Here is a 24465-nt window from a genome sequence, read left to right as displayed (position 1 = left end):
CCCATCAGAATAATACCCTTCACCACCATAATCTTGTCTTCTATAACCAGGCCAGCTATAGCCTTGTAGTAGTCCTCCACAGATCCACCCACCTCCAGGGCACAGGAAAACAAAAGAGCTTGAAGCCTGTGGAAAACAGGGCACTTCATTACAGGTAAATATCTGCATCAGATTTAATGCCATAGCTTGGGAAGAGAGTGGAGTGTAGCTAACACCTCAAGCCAGAACACCCACAATTATGTGATTCCGTACAAAGAGCAGGTGGTCACATATTCAACTTTTCCATACTACACTGCACTGGCAGGAAAACAATAGAAAATGCTGCCACTTCTGTGCAAAAGCACCAATTATCCATCAGTGCAAACTGGCCACACTAATCTCAAGGCACAACTCACAACTGCAACTGTTTCACTATTGTTTTATTTCTCGTCCATCTCAAATTACCTCTGGACCAAATAGTTTAGCACACTGTTTCAGAAGGAATGTTAAATCTGCTGCACTGAGTCATTGAGTCAGACATAAGAACATAGATGTCTTGGAGAGGCTGCAGGGCATTCTGAAAGGTGATGGTGAGCAGCCAGCTGTCGTGTGTATGCAGGTACTAACGATATAGGAAGAAAGTGGTATGAGGACCTACAAACTGAATTTAGGGAGCTAGGAGTATGACCTCAAAGGTAATAACCTCAGGATTATTATCGGTGCCACGTGCTAGCCAGAGTTGGAATAGCAGGAGAGCTAGAATGAATATGTGGCTTGAGCGGTGGTGCAGGAGGGAGGGTTTCAGATTCTTGGGGCATTGGAACCGCTTCAGGGGGACGTGGGGCCAGTACCATCCGGACGGTCTACATCTGGGCAGGGCCGGGATCAATGTCCTAGGGAGATTGTTTGCTAGTGCTGTTGGGGAGGCTTTAAACTAATATGGCAGGGGGAGAGAAACACACACAGAAAAGAAGAGTGAAGTGATGCAGAAACCAAACCTAGAGTTAGTGAAGAAAAAAGTAAGAGTGCATAAAAGTAAAAAGCAAAAATCGCATAGGCCACTAGATTCTAAAAAGACAATGAATATAAGGGCATTTTATCTAAATGCCCATAGTATTAAAAACAAGGTTAGTGAACTTGTGCACAGATCAGTACCAAGGCATAAGATTTAGTGGCCATTATAGAAGCCTGGTTGCAAGGTGGAGATGACTGGCAATTAAATATCCAAGGGTATCAGGTAATACGGAAAGATAGGCAGGAAGGCAAAGGAGGTGGGGTGGTGCTCTTAAAGGCAAGAGCTCTGGACACAGAGTTTTAATAATACTGAGTTTATTTACAAGGGGAGTAAAAGCTTGGGAACAACACAAGCGGCTACAATAAATTAAGGATGAGATCAAGGCGACTGTGAGAGACGATATAAGATCTACAGAGCAGAATGTTGGTAGAGATTAAGAATAGTAAATGGAAAAAAATCACTGGTGGGAGTTGTCTATAGGCCACCTAATAAAAATATTGCAGTGGCAGAGGTGATTAACCAAGAAATAACTGAGGCTTGTAAGAAAAAACGACAGTTGTCATGGGGGATTTTAACTTCCACATAGATTGGGTGAATGAGGTTGGTCAAGGAAGTCTTGAGGAGAACTTCATAGAATGCATCCGTGATGGCTTTCTTGAGCATCATGTTAGTGAACCTACAAGGGAAAATACTATCTTAGATCTAGTCCTGTGCAATGAGACAGGTAAGATTAATGATCTTGTAGTCAGGGATTCTCTTGGAAAGAGTGATCATAATATGATTGAATTTCACATACAGATGGAGGATGAAATACTTAGATCTAAAACTAGTGTATTATGCTTGAACATGGGAGACAGTAACAGGATGAGAGTTGTTGGCTAATGTGGATTGGGAGCACAGGCTATTTGGTAGGACAGTTGAGGAACAGCGGAATACTTTCAAAGAGATTTTTCACGGTGCTCAACGAAAGTATATTCCAGTCAAAAGTAAGGACAGTAAGTGTGGGGAGAGCCAGCCTTGGATAACTAAGGAAATAAAAGATAGTAGCAAATTAAAAGCTCGTGTACAAAGTCGCAGAGTAGTAGGAGACTGGAGGATTGGGAAAACTTGAAAAAGCAACAAAGAACAACTAAAGAAATAAGTAAAGGGAAGATAAAGTATGAAAGTAAATTAGCACAAAATATAAAAACAGATAGCAAAAGTCTTTATAAATAAAGCGGAAAAGGGTGGCTAAAGTCAACGTAGGTCCCTTGGACCCAAGGGGAAATTGATATTGGGTAATAAGGAAATGGCTCAGGCATTGAACGACCATTTTGTGTTGGTCTTCATGGTGGAGGACATGTCTAATATGCCAAAGAAGGATGTTATGGATGAAAAGGGAGGTGTTGACCTTGATAAAATCACTGTCACTAAAAAGATTGTGATGAGCAAATTAGAGGGCCTGAAGGTAGGTAAGTCCCCTGGTCCTGATGGGATGCATCCCAGGGTGCTGAGGGTATTGGCGAAGGTTATAATAGAGGCATTGGTAATCATTTACCAAAATTCTCTAAACTCTGGGCAGGTCCCGGCAGATTGGAAGACAGCAACTGTCACGCCACTTTTTGAAAAAGGATGTGGGCAAAAGACGGGCAACTATAGGCCAGTTTGCTTAACATCTGTAGTCAGGAAAATGGTTGAGCTGTCATTAAGGAAGAAATAGCAGAACATTTAGAAAGGAGTGGTTCCATTAGACAGACACAGCGTGGATTCAGAAAGGGCAGGTCCTGTTTGACAAACTTACTGGAGTTCTTTGAGGACATAATGAATGCAGTGGATAGAGGGGAACAGGTGGATGTCGTATACTTGGATTTCCAGAAGGCGTTAGATAAGGTGCCGCATAAGAAACTTATAAATAAGGATACGTGGAGTCGGAGGAAGTGTATTGGCGTGAATAGTAGATTGGTTGACCAACAGAAGGCAGAGAGTCAATATAAATGGGTGTTTCTCCGGTTGGCAGCCAGTGGTGAGTGGGGTGCTGCAGGGGTCAGTGCTGGGCCTGCAGCTGTTTACCATTTACACTGATGATTTGGAAGAGGGGACTGAGTGTAGCATAGCAAAATTTGCTGACGACACTAAACTGAATGGAAAAGCAAATTGTACATAGGATGTGGAAAGTCTGCAGAGGGATATAGATAGGTTAAGTGAGTGGGCCAAGATCTGGCAGATGGAATACAATGTTGGTAAATGTGAGATCATCCACTTTGGAAGGAATAATAGAAGAGCAGATTATTATTTAAATGGTGAAAGATTGCAGCATGCTGTTGTGCAGAGGGACTTGGGAGTGCTTGTGCATGAATCTCAAAACGTTGGCTTGCAGGTACAACAGGTTATTAAGAAGGCAAACGGAATGATGGCCTTCATTGCTAGAGGGATTGAATTCAAGAGCAAGGAAGTCATGCTGCAATACAGGGTACTGGTGAGGCCACACCTGGAGTTCTGTGTGCAGTTCCGGTCTCCATACTCGAGGAAGGATATACTGGATTTGCAGGCAGTGCAGAGGAAGTTCACCAAGTTGATTCCAGAGATGAAGGGGTTAACCTGAGGAGAGATTGAGTCACCTGGGACTATACTCCCTGGAATTCAGAAGAACGAGAGGGTATCCTATAGAAACATAGAAAATTTTGAAAGGGATAGATAAGATAGAAGTAGGAAAGTTGTTTCCATTGGTAGATGAGACTAGAACTAGGGGACATTGCCTCAAGATTCAAGGGAGATTTAGGACAGAGATGAGGAGAAACTGCTTTTCCCAGAGAGTGGTGAATCTGTGGAATTCTCTGCCCAGGGAAGCAGTTGAGGCTTCTTCACTAAATATATTTAATTTACAGTTAGATAGATTTTTATATAGTAGGAGAATTAAGGGTTTTGGGGGAAAGGCAGGTAGATGGAGCTGAGTTTACGGACAGATCAGCCATGATCTTATTGAATGGCGGGGCAGGCTTGATGGGCCGGATGGCCGACTCCCACTCCTGTATCTTATATTTTTATACCCATTTCTTGTTATATTCATTATACTATACAGTATATTTTTATATATTGCATTGTACTGCTGCTGCACAACAAATTTCACGACGTAACTCAGTGATAATAAACCTGATTCCAATTCCATTCCAATGGTCATCGTTACAGAAACTGCAGGCTTTCTAAATTAACTAATTTGTAAAATGCCTCAGATATCAATGTAATATATATTTATGAGATACAGCACAGGACAGGTCCTTCCGGCCCAACGAACTAGTGTTCAGCAACCCACCTATTTAACCCAAGCCTAATCACAATGACCAATTAACCTACTATCCAGTATATCTTTGGATTGCGGGAAGAAACCGGAGGAAACACACGTTTACGGGGAGAACAAGCAAATTCCTTACAGACAGCAGCAGGAACTCTGAACTCTTGACTTCACATACCATAATAGTATCACACTAACCACTACATAACCACAGTCCAAATTTTGATTCACCTATCCTATCCTAATAATGTAACCAAACTGCCACTTTATTGTAATGATCGACATGAAGCTCTAGCTTCTACCACACAAAATTGGACTTCGATATCAAATCTTTGTCTTATTGGCTTATAAACGGCAAGAACACTTCAGTAGTCCATTGGCTCTCAAGTATCTTAGAATGGCAAAGGCAGAATGTCATGCCAAATTTATTTTACCATAATAGCAAAACAATTCTACTGTAGCTTTAAAATGTAGGAATCAGATTTAAGTACTTTATTTATCTATGATTATTAACCATGAAACATAAAGATCAAAGTTCTGCTCAATACAGATATGCCTAAAGCTGCTATTTAATGAAATTAAAGTTAAAGTCATATACATTTCAGGCAAAAAACAGTTTGAAAAGCATTACATAAAATGTTCAAAAAGAATTCATATGATGGGATGAAGGATTACAAATCTAGGATTCTCTTCATTTTTTTAATGGTCATCACTATACAAGTAACCACAACTTAAAAGAAGTTATTATACAGAGGAGCATTCACACTGTCAACACTGTTTTCTACTTGAAGTTACACATCAACTCTACAATCCAATGCCCTGAGACTGAACTTTCCGCTCTAGATCCTCCACAATCTTCTTCAGCTGATCAGGATCTTGGAAGAAATTAACATACAGAATTCTCTCGCCTCTACAGCTGAAGCTGCTCGCCAACATCTGACGTTTTGACTTTATGTCATCAGCTATATTTCTGATGATCTGGGGTAGTCGCTGCAATTGATTTTCCAGTCTTTGAAGAGGTTCTGACAGTTCCTTCAAAATAAACAGAAAGTTTAAATAGATAACAATGGAGGTTATAAATAATCACCTGAAACATCTTAAACTGTAATTAATTTGCTTACTTCACATTGTTTTAGAGTATAGCTTTTGTATTTAAATTGTTTAATTGTTGTGTATTTTGTTTTTGTTTTGCTGCTTCAGCTCCAAAATAACAATTATTTTGTTCTCCTCTACATGCTTGTACTAAAGAATGACAAACAATCTTGAATCTTGAAATAAACACTTAATTAAGAATATGTAATGTCACATTACCTGCAACTTACATATCCTATCCACAAATATATACACAAAAAGTAAGGAATTGAGGAAATGGCTACTTTGGTAGAAAGATTGAAAAGCAGAATATGGTTTATATGGATAAAAGATATAGTGACTATTTACAGGGGCACAAGAAATTTGTTTAGATTGCCTTGTGAGAGACAAGAAGCAGCAAGACATTTTACAGAGAGATACAAGTGTCCTCATACATGAAACAATATGTACAAGTAATTAAAAGGGAAAGGGAAAATTCTACAAGGGATGCAGTATATTGCTGACAGCACTTCTGGAGAACCGTTTCAGTCCCTTTCAATAAAAATCTATAGTACATTACGGGCCCTTTGGCCCACAATGTTGTACCAACCATGTAACCTACTCTAGAAACTGCCTAGTTACCCTACCACATAGCCCTCTATTTTTCTAAGGTCCATGTACTTATCTAAGAGTCTCTTAAAAGACCCTGTTGTATCTATCAACAGGCAGTGCATTCCACACACTCATCACTCTATGTAGAAAAACTTACCTACTTCCAAGCACCTTAAAACTATGCCCCCTCATGTTCCAAGCACCTTAAAACTATGCCCCCTCATGTTAGTCATCTGAGCCCATGGCAACTGAAGGAATGGTCATTAGAGGTGGGGCAGTTAAAAGTCAAAGACATTTGAGAGATCAGAATGCAAGGAGTGTGGAGATCTACCATGATTCAAGACTGAAGGAGAAATCTTCTTGTGCTGGGTCTATAAAGGAGCTATCCAATCAGTTTTTCCACCTTTTGCCCCTCCCCACCCTCACCTTCCATAACTTTGTTGGTTAGGGAAAGAAAGAACATAGAAATCTGCAGCATATTACAGGTCCTTTGGCCCACAATGTTGTACCAACCATGTAACCTACTCTAGAAACTGCCTAGAATTTCCCTACCGCATAGTCCTCCATTTTCCTAAACTGAACAGACCTAGAACTGGGAGCACAATTTCAGGATAAGGGGTTTATTTATACATTTAAGACAAATCAGAAATTTCTTTGAGAGGCTCATGAGGTTTGAGAGCTTTTCAAGCTTAAGAGCACTCTACCCGAGAGAACACATTGAATCACAAATATGTTCAAGACTAAGATGATGATTCATTTTCAATCTAAAGGACAGATGAGTGTTACAGGAAATGATCAGGTAAGTTAAGGAGATTGAGACCAGAGGAACCATGTTCAAACTGCCTGAAACAGCCACATGATCTACTCTCATCTGTATTCTCATTTTACATGCAGTTGGCATTTACTCAAAGGGAGGAAATCAACATTTAGTCAATTTGCATCAAACTCACCAAGATCAGATATTATAAACTAAAGTATAAAACTCCTTCCACCCCTTGCTACTGTGCCAGACATTCTTATCCTCAATTAACATCAGTTTTCACTGATCCCTCCAAGAAAGACAGATTGTAATCCATTCTGTCTGATCAACAGTCTCCAACAGAAACTCTTTCAAAACCCTCTGCAATAGGCAAAAATAAAGTTAAATACAGAGGCAGAAAAGAAGGAAAAACTCCCCAGGCAGCAAATCAAGCTATGCAAACCATACAGGAATAATCAAATTTTCTAAAAGTAACTTATATTTTTTCTGGAAGCTACCAAATTTAAATCAATTCTGCCAAACTAAGTGCAAATCTACAACAAATGTTAGGACCACCAGACTCAAATCAGTTACTTTCTCTAAGTAGTAAAGCTAATCAAAACCTCTACCACCCCCCCCCCCAATCACCACTACTTTATCATTTCCTGTCAGTCACTTTATTCATAGACAATCCTGTGCCTAGCATCACATTAGACATAGAATCAATCTATGAATATAAGCTCCCTTATGTATTTGTATTTATTGTGCTTTTTAATATTGTGTTCTTTATCTTATTGTAATTTTTGTGCTGCATCAGATCCAGAGTAACAATTATTTTGTTTTCTTTTACGCTTATGTAGTGTAACAATCTTGAACTCCTGAACTTGAAGTGATTCCTATGCAGACTTGAAAACACAGCAAGCCTTGGTGTAGATTGTAACTTCTGAACGACACATTAATCATCAGCAGTAAGTTACCTCACAATGCAGTAAAAGCTCTTTGGATCCAGTATACATGATACTCTGAAGTTTCTCAATGTCAGATTCGAGTGTTGACCGCAGATATGACTGCTGGCACATTGTTTCTCTCAACTGGTCCTTTAAATCAGCAATTTCCTGCTGGAGACTTTTGGCTTCCTCTTCCAGACCACTGTAGGTTTTGAACAGCTGCTGACTGTTGTTTCCCACTAAAATCTCAGAGAGTCTGAAATAAAGAACGGAAGAAAAAAGCATGTTCCTTTGGCTTTAAATCTACAACTTTCTGGAGTAGAGAATTCTAGTGATTTACCAATTTAAAGAAATTCCAACATACATCAAATAACTGTCCTTTGTCTATACCTATGACCCTTACTTGAGACTCACCCAGTTGCAAAATGTTTCATACACCTTGTTCCTTCCACTTAGGGTCTTGTGTTTCAATGAAGTACCCACATTTTTATAAATTCCAAAGAAAACAGGCATAACTTTCATAGAACAACCTTTTCATCTCAGTATCACTTCTGGCCTGTTCCCAGTACCTTCCTTTAATAAGCTGATCAAAACTATGGATTAATTCAGGTACAGTTCACCATTTACAGTAAACTAACAATATTTCTCTACTTTTAAAATCCAAATCCATAAGACATAGAAGCAAAAGTAAGCCATTTGGCTCTTCGAGTCTACACTGCCATTCGATTACGGCTCATTTAATTTTCCTTCTCAACCCATTCTCCTGCCTTCTCCTTTATCACCTTTGAACCCCTTACTAATCAACAACCTATCAACTTCTGCTTTAAATATATCCAATGACTTGGCCTTACAGCTGTCTGTAGTAATAAATTCCAAAAGTTCACCTCCCTCTGGCTAAGGAAATTCTTCCTCATTTCTCTTCAAAAGGGACGTCTTTGTATTCTGAGGCTGTACCCTCTGGTCTTAGGCTCTCCAACTATTGGAAACATCATCTGCATGTCCATTCTATCAAGGGATTTCAATACTCTACTATGCTAGCACATCCCTTCTTAGATAAGAAGCCCCAAACTGCTCACAGTACTCTAAATTCTAGCCCTCTCAAAATTAATCCACAGAAATAAACCCCAATATGCATTTGCTTTCTTAATTAATTGTTGCACTTGCATATTAGTTACTTGTGTTTCCAGTACTAGAATACAGTCAGCCCTCCTTATCCGCGAATTCCGCATGCTCGAATTCAACCAACCGCGTATCGAGAAAACCCACAAGTGCTCTTCCAGCACTTGTTCGAGCATTATTCGCCTCACGTCTCGTTCGTGCGCTACTTTGTTCCTGTGAAAAAATGGCTCCTAAAAAGCAATTCCTCAAAGGCTAAAAGGGAGGAGCGTAAAGTGCTATCTCTCACCGAGAAGGTAGAAATATTAGATCTTTTGAAAAGTAGCATGTCACATTCTGAAGTGGCCCATAAGGTTGGTAAGAATGAATCAAGTATTCGCACAATAAAGCAGAAAGAAGCTGAAATTCGTGGAAGTGTTAGTGCTGCCCCTACAACAGCAAAAATGGTCTCTCTGGTTCGTGATAAAGTGCTTGCGAAGACTGAGAAAGCATTAAGCGTGTGGCTAGAGGACATGTCACAGAAGCATATCCCTGTCAATGGCCAAATTATACATGAAAAACTCAGTCTCTATGAGCATTACTGTGATGGGGTTTATGAGAGCGAGAGAAAAGAGTGTAAGGCTAGTAAGAGAAGGCTGGCTGTCTACGTGAAGCGCTACAGCCTCAAGAACGTAAAGATCACGGGAGAATTGGCATCGGCTAATGCCGAGGCTGCAGCAGCATTCCCAGAGGAGCTCAAGAATCTCATAGAAGAGAAAGGCTACCTTCCAGAGCAAGTCTTCAACTGTGATGAAACGGGCTTGTTCTGGAAGAAGATGCCCAATCGTACCTACATCCATAAGAGTGCCCAGCAGGCCCGAGATTCAAGGCCGGAAAAGATTGCCTTACTCTGGTGCTGTGTGGCAACGCAGCCGGTCACATGATCAAGCCAGGACTCGTCTACTGAGCAAACAACCCCTGGGCCCTTAAGAACAGAAACAAAAATTGCCTACTGAGTTCTGGCAACACAACAAGAAGGCTTGGGTGACAGCAATCTTGTTCTTGTTCCACCAGTGCTTCATTCCTGAAGTGAAGAAATACCTTGAAGAGAAGGGGCTGCCATTCAAGGTCCTCCTCATAATTGACAATGTTCCCGGCCATTCCCAATCTCTCTGCTTCGCCAACGATGTTCCTGCCTCCTAACACTACGTCACTGCCGCAGCCACTTGATCAAGGCATCATCAAGTCTTACACCCGCCTCACCTTCGGGAGGATTCGTGCTGCCCTTGATGCTAACCCTGTCTGCAGCATCATGGATTTATGGAAGAAATTCACAATTGCAGATGCAATTGTGCTTATTGCAGAGGCTGTAGATGCCATAAAGCATGTTGGAACCCACTATGAAATGAGACAGTCAATAATTTCAGGGGCTTCCCCACTATTGATGCAGAAGTCAGAGATACCGAATGTTGCAAGGGAAGTTGGCGGGGAAGGCTTCTCTGACATGATCAAGGACAACGTCAAAGAATACATAGAAGAGCATAGAGAAACCCTTACCAACGAGGAACTCGAAGATCTGCTGAAAGGCTCTACAAAAGATGATGATGATGAAGATTTAGAGGAGGCAGAGCCATCAATCTGGACAGTTGAAAAATTTGCAGCAGTTTTTCAACAGGCACAAGTGTTAAAGGATATGATCCTTGACTATGATCCTTTGATGGAAGGAAGCCTCCATGTCACTCGAGGGATAACAACATGCCTGCAACCACTGCAAGATTTGTTTGATGATGCAAAGAAAAAGAGACAGCTTCCTATAACAATGTTTCTAACTAAAGCATCCGCAATTCTGAAGTCACGACGTTCAACGTTTGAAGATCCTCAGCCCTCAACCTCCATAGTTCCTGACTTTAGTATTAATGAGCCTCCTCCAAAGTGTCCTTACTGCATAAACAAGACTGTGTAACAACTAATGTACGGGTATTACAAGTTTTACTCGTTGTTTGATCATTGTTTGCCTCGCATCTCGTTCGCTTGCTGCTTGTGTTGTGAGCGGGAGGAATATGTACAGTCTTTTTTTCTTCTCAATAAGACAGTGTAACTATTTACATTGCATTTCCATTGTATTAGGTGTTATAAGTTCTGTAATCTAGAGATGATTAGAAGTTTTACTCATTGTCTGATCATTGTTCGTTCACTGCTTGTGTTGTGAGCGAGAGGAACATGTACAGTAGTTTTTTTTCTTGTCATATTCCTAAACATTACAGTATAACAACTATTTACATAGCATTTACATTGTATTTGGTATTACAAGTAATCTAGAGATGATTTAAAGTATATGGGAGGATGTGTGTATGTTATATGCAAATATTACGCCACTTTAAATAACGGACTTGAGCATCCGCGAATTCTGTTATCCGCGGGGGTTCCCGGAACCAATCCCTCACGGATAAGGAGGGCCGACTGTACATAGATCCCTCTGTTAAGTCCACTATTATGTCTCTGCATTTCTAAACAGCCTATCTTTTGATTTTTCCTACCAAAGTGCTTGTCCTCACACTTTCTTATCTTCAACTCTATTTAGGTAAGGGGTGAGGTACCTAACCTTAACACAAGACAAGACTGCACACTCACAATTCTAAATCCTGACACAGCAACAGCAAAAATTGTTTTCCACCACAATTCGTAATGTCTTGGATCAACATAGCCATTTTGTCAGGTCAGAAATCCAATTATGATTCCACATATAAAATAAGAGGAAGAAATGTCGCAGATGCTACCCAATCTGCTCATTACATTAAGCACCTTCCATTTTCATATCAAACTATAAATTACCTCTTACGTGGGTGAAGGTTGGTATGTTAGGAAATTGATGGGAATACGTACAGGGAAAATTAGTGTAGAATGAGATGGCTCAATAAACTAAGTGTCCTTCTACACTAAGTGGCCACTTTACTGGGTACCTCCTGTACTTAATAAAGTCACCGCTGAGTGTTCGTGGTCTTCTGCTGCTGTAGCCAATACACTGCTTCAAGGTTCAGCGTGTTGTGTGTTCAGATATGCCATTCTGCCCTCCAATGTTGTAGCATGTCGTTCTTTGAGTAACCATGACCTTCCTGTCAGCTTTAACTGCTCTGACCATTCTCCTCTAACTTCTCTCATTAACAAACGGTTTTTGCCCACAGAACTTCTGCTCACTGCATGTTTTGTTGTATCTTGTACCATTGCCTGTAAACTCTAAAAACGGTTGTGTGTGTAAACCCCAGGAGATCAGCAGTTTCTCAGATACTCAAACCAACCCATCTGGCACCAACAATCATTCCACAGTCAAAAATCACATTTCTTCCCCCATTTTTATGTTTGGTCTGAACAATAAATGAACCTCTTGACCATGTCTGCATGCTTTTATGTACCAAGTTGCTGCCACATGATTGGCTGAGTAAATATTTGCATTAATGAACAAGTATACAAGTGTATCTAATAAAATGGCCACTGAGTTTGTCGTAAGGGTACAGGAACGGGAAGTCTTGGTTCAACAGTACAGGGCATCAGTGAGACCGAACTAGTACACCATTCAATCTTGAATTGCTTACTTTAGGTAGATAACAGATGCTGTAACCAGGAGCAAACAAAAAAAAAACTCGTGGAGGAACTCAACTGGTCAGACAGTATCTGGGTAGGTAGAGAGATAATCAACATTTCAGGCCACCTTCCACTCTGCTGTCAATCCAAAAACAGGGTCTCAACCCAAAACAGCAACCATTCTTCTGCTTCCACAGATGCTTCCTGACCTACTGAGCTCTTCCAGCAGTTTGCTTTTTGGATGAAGGGGGTTTTTTTTTGATAAGGAATGATTTAAGCGAGTTTGCCCTATACTCATTGAAGCTTAGAAAATAAGTGACCTGAAAGTTAACTTCTTTATAGTTCCTGGAATGAGCTGCCAGTGGTCTTGGCAGGTACAATTGCAACATTGTTCAGGTACATAGAGGGGATGGTCTTGGAGAGTTATGGGCCAAATGCCAGCAAATGGATCTAGCACAGAGGATGCTGGGCTGAAGGGTCTGTTTCCAAGTTGTATTGCACTACGACTCTAATTTTAAGAATGACATTATTGAAACAGAAGGTTATTGGAGGTAGACGGTGTAGATGCTGAGGATGTTTTCCCTTGTAACATAAAAAATAGACCTGGAATCGGAATTCAAGATGATATCTGAGATGTTGACAAGGAAGAACTTGTTCTCTAAGAAGTTATAATTTCGTCTCAAACCTGCAGCCTGCAATGGATCCAATGGACTACAAACATTTGTACCAGCCTACCGTGCAGGGCCTCAAAAGCCTTACTGAAGACCACGTACATACAATCCCCTCAAAATATTCAAATTTGAGAGATGGGATTAACTATAAACAAACCCATGACAACTATCCTTAATCAGAATTAAGAGATGACGTATGAAATGTTGATAAAAAGCAACTTTTTCTCCAAGGAGTTATTTCAAGCCTTCTAAAGTGAAGAAAATGCTGTTCTTTAAAATAATTATAAGCAAATCAAAATCATATTTGTAACAAATAATAACCAGTGATTGCCAATTAAAATTAATTTATACAGCATATTATAAGCAAACCACTTAATATTTGGTAAAAATTCACACATTTTGTGATCATGTTTTATTATTAAGCTTCTATTTATTTTTTTCCCTCTCTGCTATATTATGTATTGCATTGAACTGCTGCCACTAAGTTAACAAATTTCACATCTCATGTCGGTGATAATAAAACTGATTCTGATTATTTGTCAATTTCATTATTTTTTACGATTTGTCAGTTCAGCATTTGGATAGACAATCTCTGGCAAGAAAAACCCAAGAAAATGATACATTTTGACCTCCTTACCTGATAGTAGAGGCATCACTTGAATCGATTAAGGCCCGTTGTTTATTACTTGTCAACAGAGACTTATCAGACAGCATTTCCAAACGCTGGTCAAAGTCTCCTTTGCGTTGATTCAGCTGTGTGGTCAGATTCTCGAGGTGCCGATGGGTCTCTCTATGTCTACACAGTTCCATTTCGTATGCCAATTGAAGTAGTTCAAATCGAGCTTTCTGTTTGATCAGCTGACTAGCAACCTGGTCCTGCTTGGAGGTATAGTAATCTTGACGAGACATCTGCAGATCAAAATTACCTTTCACAACCGGCATATTTAAGAGTTGTGTGTTCTCGACAATCAGATCAGGAAGCTCCTTGTTAATTAGCTGTTCAATTTGGTTATTTATCACAGTCAGTTCTTTGGACAAACTGTTCTTCTTGACTTTTGCACCACTTGCATCATCGAGCAGCTGATGGAAAATTAAGTCACATTTCAGTTTTCAACATTTCAATTTAATTGTTTCAATTTATATGTTTATTCTTCTTTCTTTCTCCTAGCAACATCTGTGCTTTTTCATTTTCTAAATGTTCTTTGCTGAAGGTAGTGAGCTGACAGGATACCTCTAATGCTGGCAGATATCAAATTATTTAACAATCAAACTATGCACATTGAACTAATAGGGAAAGGCTTTTTTAGATCACAAGACACAGGAGCAGAGCTTGGCCATTCAAGCTATGCACAATGAACTAACAGGGACAGACTGTTTCATTAGCACTTTCTCATACATTTCCAATTGCAGCTCTTTGGTAGTGTTCAACATAAGCAGGTAAGATTTGCAAGAATGTTGCTTGGACTCAAGGTACTGAGTTATGGAGAGAGGTTGAGCAGGTTGGGACTTTTCCCTACTGGAGGTTTGCAAATGGAGGGGGTAATCTTATGGAGGTGTATAAAATTATGAAGCATAGAAAGAGTAAATGCACACAGTGCTGAGGTTTAAGGGGAGAAGGGAGAGATTTTACAGGAACATGGTGATCACATTTTACACTCAGACAGTGATCAGAATATGGAATGAGCTTCCAGAAGAAGTGGTAGAGACAGATACGTTAACAGCATTTAAAGATATTTATCAAGTACATAGTAGATTTAGTGGGATATGGGCCAAACACAGGCTAATAGGACTAGGGCAGATGGAAATCTTGGTTGGCATGGACCACTGAGCCTATTTCCACGCTGTATGACAAAAGCACCCAAGTCAGGAATTCAGCAAGTTGGGTAGAATAACCCCTCGTTGGGTTATTAAAAGAGTTCTGCATTGCAATCTGAACTGAAATAAAAATACATTGAAGGGTTTGCTGTCATGAGTTAAGAACTCAAGGAAAAGAGAGTTCCCCTTTATCAACACTGTGAAAGCCAGAATACCCAGTTATTGTTATCTACACCATACTGATCCCTGTTGCATCAACGAGTTACAGATCGCCAAATGGAAAATAACTCTGACTCTGTTTTGTGTTAGTCACCACCAACCCTGTATCCAGTAATCTTTCAGTGGCACTTTATTGAATAGCTCACAACATTTAAATAGCCACAGTATAGATTGTTATTGGCCAAGTTCTGGAAATTGGAATTATTCTAGATGGGTCTTTGGTGGTCAGCTTGAATGTGGTGAAATGTTTCAGGGCTGGAAGAATATGAAGGTAATACTATCAATAATGACAAGTATGAAAATAATGACTCATTCAACTATTGGTTCTACAGTTGCTCATTTTATCCATGCTAAATCTATTATTACTTCTTAAATGCTCTTGACATCTTTTCTGCCACAAGTTTTTCTTCCCCTCCCCCTTTCCTAATTTGGTACTTGTTCAAAAACTGTTGCATCTGTAACCCTTCCTATTCAGGTGATATGCTGTTGCTCTTGCACAAAAATTCTGTTAAAAAATAACTATTTGCTTTTGTTGGACCAAATTCTGTTAGAAAAGGAAAATCAGACTAACTGAGAAAAGGACTTCAATCAGATTCAGCAAAATACTCAGTCATACTGTAAGGAAACGGGCTGAGCATCAAGCACCCATTCACACCTGCTTCCAAATTTTGATTGTACTGTATACCAGGGGCAATTTATCAACAGGTACATCTGTGCAACATTGGAGGACACTGGAGAAATAGAGAGATAGCCATGAAATCAGAGGAAAAATGTATAAAGATTAAGAACAGGTCAGGATTAAACCCAGATCACTGATGCTGTGAGCTACTTGCTACACAACAAATGTTCCTCAAACTAATCTTCACAGTGGTGCAGTAGACCATAACCCCGAACTTTACAATTTTACTTATCGAACTCTAACATTAAGATCCAGTCCCCACCACCTTGAGGGGGCAGTGAATTTCAGAGATTCACTACTGTCGCTGTTTGGAGTTTGTTACTTATCATTAATAAAGAAAACCTCAGCAGCTATACTGTCAAACTCCATTAAGATCTCATATATCTGAATAAGGTCACCCTTCATTCTTCTAAACTCCCAAGGAAGAGACACAAATTGTCCAGGTGTCCAGGTTCTCCTGGCAGGACAACCTTTATCCAAGGAGGTAGCTTGGTGAATCTCCTTTTTACTGCATCAAAAGTTAATATATCATTTATTGATAACCAGCACTGTGATATTTTATTTATTTATTGGTTTATGTTTGTTTATTTTACTTAGATAGACAATATGGGAGAGGCCCTTCTGGCCTTCGAGCTGCACCGCCCAGCAACCCACCGATTTAGCCCTAGCCTAATCAAGGGGCAAGTCATCATAACCAATTAACCTACTAACCAGTACATCTTTGGACTATGGGAAGAAACTGGAACACCTGAAGGAAACCCACGCGCACACAGGAAGGAACGTACAAACTTCTTTACAGAGGACTCTGGAATTGAACTCTGAACTTCAATGCCCCGAGCTGTAATAGCATCCTGATAACCGCTACGCTACTGTGGCACCCACCAGAGGACTGCAGACACTAACTATCTTCTCAAGGTTAATTAGAGATGGACAACATATGGCATTCTTGCCAATGATGCGAAGACCTCAAATACAAATATTTTTTTTAAATGAAGATGATTTGCCAATTACGGAGCCTGAAATACCCATCTGTGGACCAAGAAACATAAACTGATGTGTCCTATTCTCAGCAGTTTGAGAATAGGTCCACTCAGGTGCGATAGTGTACATGGAGTTGTAGGAGGTACAGAAGGTACCTAATGAATACTTTGCTTCAGTATTCACCAGGGAAAAGGACCTTGGCAATTGTGGGGATGACTTACAGTGGACTGAAATACTTGAGCATATAGACATTAAGAAAGAAGATGTGCTGGAACTTTTGAAAAGCATTAAGTTAGATAAGTCACCGGGACCGGATGAGATACACTGCAGGCTACTGTGGGAAGCAAGGGAGATTACTCAGCCTCTTGCGATGGATGATCTTTGCACCATCAATAGGGATGGGAGAAGTACCAGAGGATTGGAGGGTGACAGATGTTGTTCCCTTGTTCAACCTCTCACTGCTACAGGCAGAAGTTCCCATTTGCTTCAAAAAGGCAACAATTATACCAGTGCCTAAGAAGAATAATGTGGGCTACCTTAATGACCATCGCCCGGTAGCAATCACATCGACAGTGATGAAATGCTTTGAGAGGTTGGTCATGACTAGACTGAACTCCTGCCCCCTCAGCAAGGTCATGGACCCACTGCAATTTGCCTATCACCACAATAGGTCAACGGCAGACGCAACCTCAGTGGCTTTAGACCACCTGGACAACACAAACACCTGCGTCAGGATGCTGTTCATCGACTATAGCTCAGCACTTAATACCATCATTCCAACAATCCTGATTGAGAAGTTTCAGAACCTGGGCCTCTGTACCTCCCTCTGCAATTGGCATCTCAACTTCCTAACAGGAAGACCACAATCTGTGCGGATTGGTGATAACATATCCTCCTCGCTGATGATCAACACTGTTGCACCTCAGGGGTGTGTGCTTTCCCACTGCTCTACTCTCTAGATACCCATGACTGTGTGGCTAGGCATAGCTCAAATACCATCTATAAATTTGTTTATGATACAACCATTGCTGGTAGAATCTCAGGTGGTGACGAGAGGGCATACAGGAGTGAGATATACCAACTAGTGGAGCGGTGCTACAGCAACGACCTGGCGCTCAACGTTAGTAAGATGAAAGAGCTGATTGTGGACTTCAGGAAGGGTAAGACAAAGGAACACGTACCTATCCTCATAGAGGGATCAGAAGTGGAGAGAGTGAGCAGTTTCAAGTTCCTGGGTGTCAAGATCTCTGAGGATCTAACCTGGTCCCAACATATTGATGTAGTTATAAAGAAGGCAAGACAGCAGCTATACTTTATTAAGAGTTTGAAGAGATTTGGCATGTCAACAGATACTCTCAAAAGCTTCTATAGTTGTACTGTGGAGAGCATTCTGACAGGCTGCATCACTATCTGGTTTGGAGGGGCTACTGCACAGGACAGAAAGAAGCTGCGGAGGGTTGTAAATCTAGACAGCTCCATCTTGGGCACTAGCCTACAAAGTACCCAGGACATCTTCAGGCAGTGGTGTCTCAGAAAGGTAGCTTTCATTATTAAGGAACTCCAGTACCCAAGGCATGCCCTTTTCTCACTGTTACCATCAGGTAGGAGGTACAGAAGCCTGAAGGCACACACTCAGCGATTCAGGAATAGCTTCTTCCCCTCTGCCATCTGATTCCTAAATGGATGTTGAATCTTTGGATACTAGCTCACTTTTTTGTAATATACACTAGTTTTGTTTTAGCACATTTTTAAAAAATCTATTCAATTTACATATACTGTAATTGATTTACTTAATAAATTATTTTTTCTCTCTGCTAGATTATGTATTGCATTGAACCGCTGCTGCTAAGTTAACAAAATTTCACATCACATGCCGGTAATAATAAACTTGATTCTGATTCTGAAGAAAGGGAGTAGAGATAACCCAGGAAATTATAGACCATTGAGCCTGACTTCAGTGGTGGGCAAGTTGTTGGAGAAGCTCCCGAGAGGCAGGATTTATGAGCTTTTGGAGAGACGTAATTTGATTAGGGATAATCAGCTTGGCTTTGTCAAGGGCAGGTCATGTCTTATGAGCTTGACTGGATTCTTTGAGGATGTAACAAAACACAATGATGAAGGTGGAGCAGTGGATGTAGTGTATATGGATTTCAGTAAGGCATTTGATAAGGTTCCCCATGCAGGGCTCCTTCAGAAAGTAAGGAGGCATGGGATCCAAGGAGACCTTGCTTTGTGGATCCAGAATTGTCTTGCCCACAAAGGGCAAAGGGTAGTTGTAGATGGTTCATATTCTGCATGGAGGTCGGTGACCAGTTGTGTCTGCAGGGATCTGTTCTGGGACCCCTCCTCTTTGTGATTATAAATGACCTGGATGAAGAAGTAGAAGGGTGGGTTAGCAAGTTTGCTGATGACATAAAGGTTGGGGGTGTTGTGGATAGTGTGAAGGGTTGTCAGAGTTACAGCGGGACATCGATAAGATGCTGAGAAGTGGCAGGTGGATTTCAACCCAGATAAGTGTGAAGCATTTTGGTAGGGCAAATTTGAAAACAGAATACATTATTAATGGTAAGACTCTTGGCAGTGTGGAGGATCAGAGGGATCTTGGGGTCTGTGTCCATAGAACACTCAAAGCTGCTGTGCAGGTTGACAGTGTTGAAAAGAAGGCGTATGATGTGTTGGCATTCATCAACTGTGCGATTGAGTTCAACAGCTGTGAGGTAATATTACAGCTATAAAAGACCGGTCAGACCCCACTTGGAGTACTGTGTTCAGTTCTGGTCATCTCATTAAAGGAAGGATGTGGATACTATAGAGAGAGTGCAGAGGAGATTTACAAGGATGTTGCCTGGATTGGAGAGCACGCCTTATGAGAATAGGTTGAATGAACTTGGCCTTTTCTCCTTGGAGCGACGGAGGATGAGAGATAACCTGATAGAGGTGTATAAGATGATGAGGGGCATTGATTGTGTGGATAGCCAGAGACTTTTTCCCAGGGCTGAAATGACTAACACGAGAGGGCATAGTTTTAAGGTGCTTGGAAATGGGTACTGAAGGGATGTCAGCCGTAACTTTTTTCATACAGAGAGAAGTGGGTGTGTGAAATGCACTTCCGGCGGCAGTGGTGGAAGCAGATACAATAGGATCTTTTAAAAGCCTCTTAGATAGATACATGGAGCTTAGAAAAAAATAGAGGGCTATGCGGTAGGGAAATTCTAGACAATTTACGTGGTTGACAAAAAAAGTGTGAGTCAAAGGGCCTGTAATGTTCTCAATGTTCTATGTTCAATATATATAACCTCTTGCACAATATTTGGTGATTAAATCAGAATTTTATAAACCTGAAACATTAATTCTCTATCTCTGCCTGGCCAGTAGAGTGTTGTCAGCATTTTATGCACAACTTGCTTGCATTTATATTCAACATCACTACAAAAGCCAAGGGTTGGTTACAAATTAAAATGATTACTGATTATTTGCTCAGTCCTGCCACGAGCACAATTTTATTCACTATTACTAACTCTCCACTCCACCCGAAGGATTATGCTCCTCTAAAAGAAAAGATTTCAAACTATTATTTCCCAATACAATAATAAAAGTTACCTTTCGGCTTCGTATGGAGGAGATTATCTGTTCCATGTGTTGAAGTCTAGCCTCCGTACCTTGTTCTTTTGCCTTCGTCAAAATTACCTGGTGCTGGCTACTGCTGTATGCTGCTTGGATTCGACCCATTTGTTGCCTGTATTCTTCAAGGGCCTCATTACACTCTCCATGTATAGGCTGAGAAGTTAAGTCCACCAGCTGAAATTTTTCCACATCAGAGCTTCCGACCAGCTCCGCAATGCCCTTAAACAGCTGTTTCTTGGTATATTCCGTGAGAGCAGCTGTGCATTGCTCTTCTTGCTGCAGATAATGGTCCAAAACAAGTTGTGACAGGAAGACAACCTCTTGCTCTGCTCTCTTCACTGACTCTACGTTTGAGTATGTAGAGCTAAGCTCCTGAACTTCTTCTTGAATCTTTAACAGTGTGCGATTTAATTCAGCATTTTCAACACTTAGTAGTTCACGTGTCTCTCTTATCAGTCTGGCACATTTTTCCTCCTCATCCCTTAGCTGCATTGGTAAATTATGTATCCAATTGGCCATTACTTGTTGCTTATTTCGTCGCTGGATTTTAAGACTTCGAGTCAACTGTAGTGCCTCAACTTCCTTTTCCAGCTCCTCAATGGTCAGCTCAGTCAAACTACCATATTTTGACTTCACATCTTTAGGACATGTCTCCAAGACCTTATCCAAGTCTTTCTGATCCAACAAGCGATCTTCAACTTCAAGTCTTTCCAGCCCACTCAACTCTTCATCTGTTAATACACTCTGTCCATTTACAGTACTGCAGAACCATTCTACAAACATTCTTTCATCGCCAATGTCAAACCACCAATCAAAATGCTCCCCATTTAATTGATTGGCATTGGGATAACCAATTTTCTTTAATGTCTCTACAAATATTCTCCCATTCATTGTGGTCAGTACATGATAATTTTTCTGGGGTCTGAATGAAAGAAGATTTAAAATATCCAACTGCAACAAAGTGGTATGCTGGATATCTGTTTTAATCTCAAGCAGAAACAATATATTAACTCAACTTACAGAAATGTAACAGCATTTCTAGAAACAAAAAGAAAGGCCTGGAGATCAAAAATATCACAATAACATTCTCCAAATGAAAAAGGGCCCTTTCCGTTCAGTATTTAAACCGATATGGTGGCAATGATTCAATGAGCAGGATCACAATAACTTGTCTGCTCAATGTTCTATCCCACTAGAAACTTTTTTTTTAATTTGGTTTGGAGGTGCTTTAAGTTTAATTTTGAGCACAGTCCTTTTAAGTTTTTAAATAACTGACTTAAAGAAACTCCAAATCACTTCTTCGGTGGGAACAAAATTAACAAAAAAAGTTGGCAGAAATACCATTAACAGGGAGTTATATGAACCCTGATTTAATGTACATAATCATCTATCATGCTTCATTCACACTTTTAAACAGAATTGTAGTATTAATCATCAATAGAACATTGAAAACTCACTCCTGTAACAGGAAATGCTCAATTCTGACCATAATATACAAATGTACAAATTTGATATTTTCATCAGACTTCAAAATGCAATTCCAATATATGCATCTTTCCACCAATTAAAACAAACATTTAAAAGCCTTTGTCTCTATAAACTTAATACCACAAGATTATTTACAGATTATTCTTTTCACAGATTCTTTAGCACCACTAATAGAGTGCATTTAGTATGATACATAATCAGAAACAAATTTCATTCCAAAATATGGACAATCTTACAAAAATATATAGGTAGAACAATGGCTTAATTTCAAATTGAGTACTAAAGAGCTAACTTTTCTAAAGAATAACATGGAAATGTTGGGGTGAACAAAATACAGTTAAAGTCTCAATCCTAAAGAAATATTATAAACAATTACAAATGCGGCTGTACAGATTTACCCGGTCCTAATAAATCCTGGGTCCCATTGGCCGAGATCCCGGAAATGCCAGGAGGGGCGTTCCAATTGGTACAGACCCAAACAGCACTGTTCCCAGTGACCCAGACGCTGAAGGCTGCGGGTGCGTTGCTCCCATTGGACGGGGCGGTCGATGAGGTGTACCCAATGGCCAAGAAGCTGAAGCAGCAGGGTGAGGCACTCCCATTGGGCGAGGGGACGGGTGAGGATTCCCCATTGGGCGAGGGGACGGGTGAGGATTCCCCATTGGGCGAGAGGACGGGTGTGGATTCCCCATTGGGCGAGGGGACGGGTGAGGATTCCCCATTGGGCGAGGGGACGGGTGAGGATTCCCCATTGGGCGAGGGGCCGGGTGTGGATTCCCCATTGGGCGAGGGGCCGGGTTTGGATTACCCATTGGGCGAGGGGCCGGGTGTGGATTCCCCATTGGGCGAGGGGCCGGGTTTGAATTACCCATTGGGCGAGGGGCCGGGTTTGGATTCCCCATTGGGCGAGGGGACGAGTGAGGATTCCCCATTGGGCGAGAGGACGAGTGAGGATTCCCCATTGGGCGAGGGGCAGGGTTTGGATTCCCCATTGGGCGAGGGGCCGGGTTTGGATTCCCCATTTGGCGAGGGGCCGGGTTTGGATTCCCCATTTGGCGAGGGGCCGGGTTTGGATTCCCCATTGAGCGCGGGGACGAGTGAGGATTCCTCATTGGGCGAGGGGATGGGTGAGGATTCCCAATTGGCCGGGGAGCCGAAGCCGCTAGGAGTGGCGCCCCCTTTGGCCGGGGAGCCGAAGCCATTGGGAATGAAGCCATCTTTGGCTGGGGAGCCGAAGCCGCAAGGAGTACCGTACCCCTTGGCCGGGGAAGCAGGGCACCTGGGTGAGGACCGCCCATTGGCTGGGGAGCCGGGTGAGCGCCGCTCATTGGCCAGGGAGCCGCCGCTCCTGGGTGAGGTCCGCCCATTGACCGGGGAGCCAGGTGAGCGCCGCTCATTGGCCGGGGAGCCAACAGGGGTTCTTCCATTGGCCGATGAGCCAACAGAGGCGTTTCCATTGGCTGAGAAGCTGAAGCCTGGAGAGAAGCTCTCATAGGTCGAGGTGCTGGAGCAGCTGAATAAGGTGCGCTCATTGGTCGATTCCCCAAAAGAGGCACCTTTGGCCGCGTAGCAGGAGCAGCCGGATGAGGCATACTCATTGGCTGAGGAACAGAACTTTGATGGGCTGTTCCCATTGGCCGAGGACCTGACGCCTGGAGGGGTGTTCCCATTGGCCGAGGACCTGAAGCATAAAGCGGGGCTCCCATTTGCCTAGGGGGTGGAGTAGCCGAGTGAGCGGCTCCTATTGGCCGATATCCCGAAGCAGACAAATAAGGGGCGCTAATAGGCTGAGTCGCATGAGAGGCCGAGTGAGGGACGCCCATTGGTCCATGCGCTGGAGAGACCTTGTTTGGCGCGCCCACACGCCCGGATTGCAGATGGATTGTATGAGAGGCTGTCATTGACCGAGATACCTGTGGGGTTTGGTATGGTGCTGCCATTGGTCGAGCTAGCGACCGTGCGGAGTGCGGCGCTCTCATTGGCCCAGACGACTGCCGAGCCATTGGTCCGCGTATGGAACACGCGTCGCGAGGCCCCCCCAGTAACCTGTGCGTAGAGGGTTCAGGACCAGTTAGCCTCATTGGCTGAGACGCCAGCCGCGTTGGATGCGGCGCTCCAATTGGTTTAGGAACCGGCAGCGCGAGTTGAGGAGCTCCCATTGGCCGAAGCGTCAACCATGCAGGGTGAGGCGCTCCCATTGGCTACCTAAGGGGGAAAAAAAAGCGCCAAGTCCGCTCCAGTAGGTCTCCTACGAAATGTGCGGGTGCACCCTTAAATACATCGACCACTCCAGCGCCTAATGTGCGGTTCGAGTTGGCAACGGCCGATGAGTTTCAAACATTGGTCGTCCCACCCCCCATTCTCCTCGATAGAACTTGAGTTCAATGGAGCAGGTCCGATTCACGCCTCACATTTTGTTTTCCTCTCTGATGCGGCGGTTCAGATAAATACTTCAAATACAAGTAAAACTAACCTGCCCGTCTATCGCCAGTCCGCCCTCAGTCGCTGCTGTCCGTTAGCACGCACGCCACCGGAAAACAAAGCCGACGAACCTACGTGGTGTGGTAAGAAGTTGCGCTACTAAACCCGCCTCGAGCTTGTGGTGTGGTTGTCGGCAGCGCCACTGCTGGTGGGAGGTCAATGTCGCAGGCGCAGCTTGGGAGGTCAATGTCACAGGCGCGGC

The 24465-nt window shown here is 42.1% G+C and overlaps 2 protein-coding genes across 2 annotated transcripts in view; one reads left to right on the top strand and one right to left on the bottom strand.

The window, feature by feature from the left end:
- Window positions 1-4650: 4650 nt before the first annotated feature.
- Window positions 4651-24321, bottom strand: haus3 (HAUS augmin-like complex, subunit 3). The gene is made up of 5 exons (XM_073047952.1): window positions 24256-24321; window positions 20271-21281; window positions 13614-14056; window positions 7662-7887; window positions 4651-5294 (listed from the first exon to the last, which is right to left on the bottom strand). The coding sequence occupies exons 2-5, from the start codon at window positions 21183-21185 to the stop codon at window positions 5067-5069; spliced, it is 1812 nt and encodes a 603-aa protein (XP_072904053.1). The 5' UTR covers window positions 21186-21281; window positions 24256-24321; the 3' UTR covers window positions 4651-5066.
- LOC140728883 (PRELI domain-containing protein 1, mitochondrial-like) overlaps window positions 23591-24465 on the top strand; it is a 66975-nt gene continuing 66100 nt past the window's right edge. The window contains exon 1 of the mRNA XM_073047954.1: window positions 23591-24346. The gene's annotated coding sequence lies outside the window, so the exon portion shown is untranslated. The remainder of the gene's footprint in view (window positions 24347-24465) is intronic.

This window comes from Hemitrygon akajei, chromosome 6, assembly GCF_048418815.1.
Source record: "Hemitrygon akajei chromosome 6, sHemAka1.3, whole genome shotgun sequence".
Classification (NCBI taxonomy): Eukaryota; Metazoa; Chordata; class Chondrichthyes; order Myliobatiformes; family Dasyatidae; genus Hemitrygon; species Hemitrygon akajei.
The sequence above is the reverse complement of the archived record's forward strand: the minus strand, read 5'-3'. Positions and strand labels throughout refer to the sequence as shown.

Coding starts and splice junctions, on each gene's coding strand:
- haus3 (XM_073047952.1), bottom strand. CDS start 21,185: ATGAATGGGAGAATATTTGTAGAGACATTAAAGAAAATTGGTTATCCC. Junction 14,057..20,270: donor CCTCCATACGAAGCCGAAAG/GTAACTTTTATT, acceptor ATTTTCCATCAG/CTGCTCGATGATGCAAGTGG. Junction 7,888..13,613: donor AGTGATGCCTCTACTATCAG/GTAAGGAGGTCA, acceptor TCTTTATTTCAG/ACTCTCTGAGATTTTAGTGG.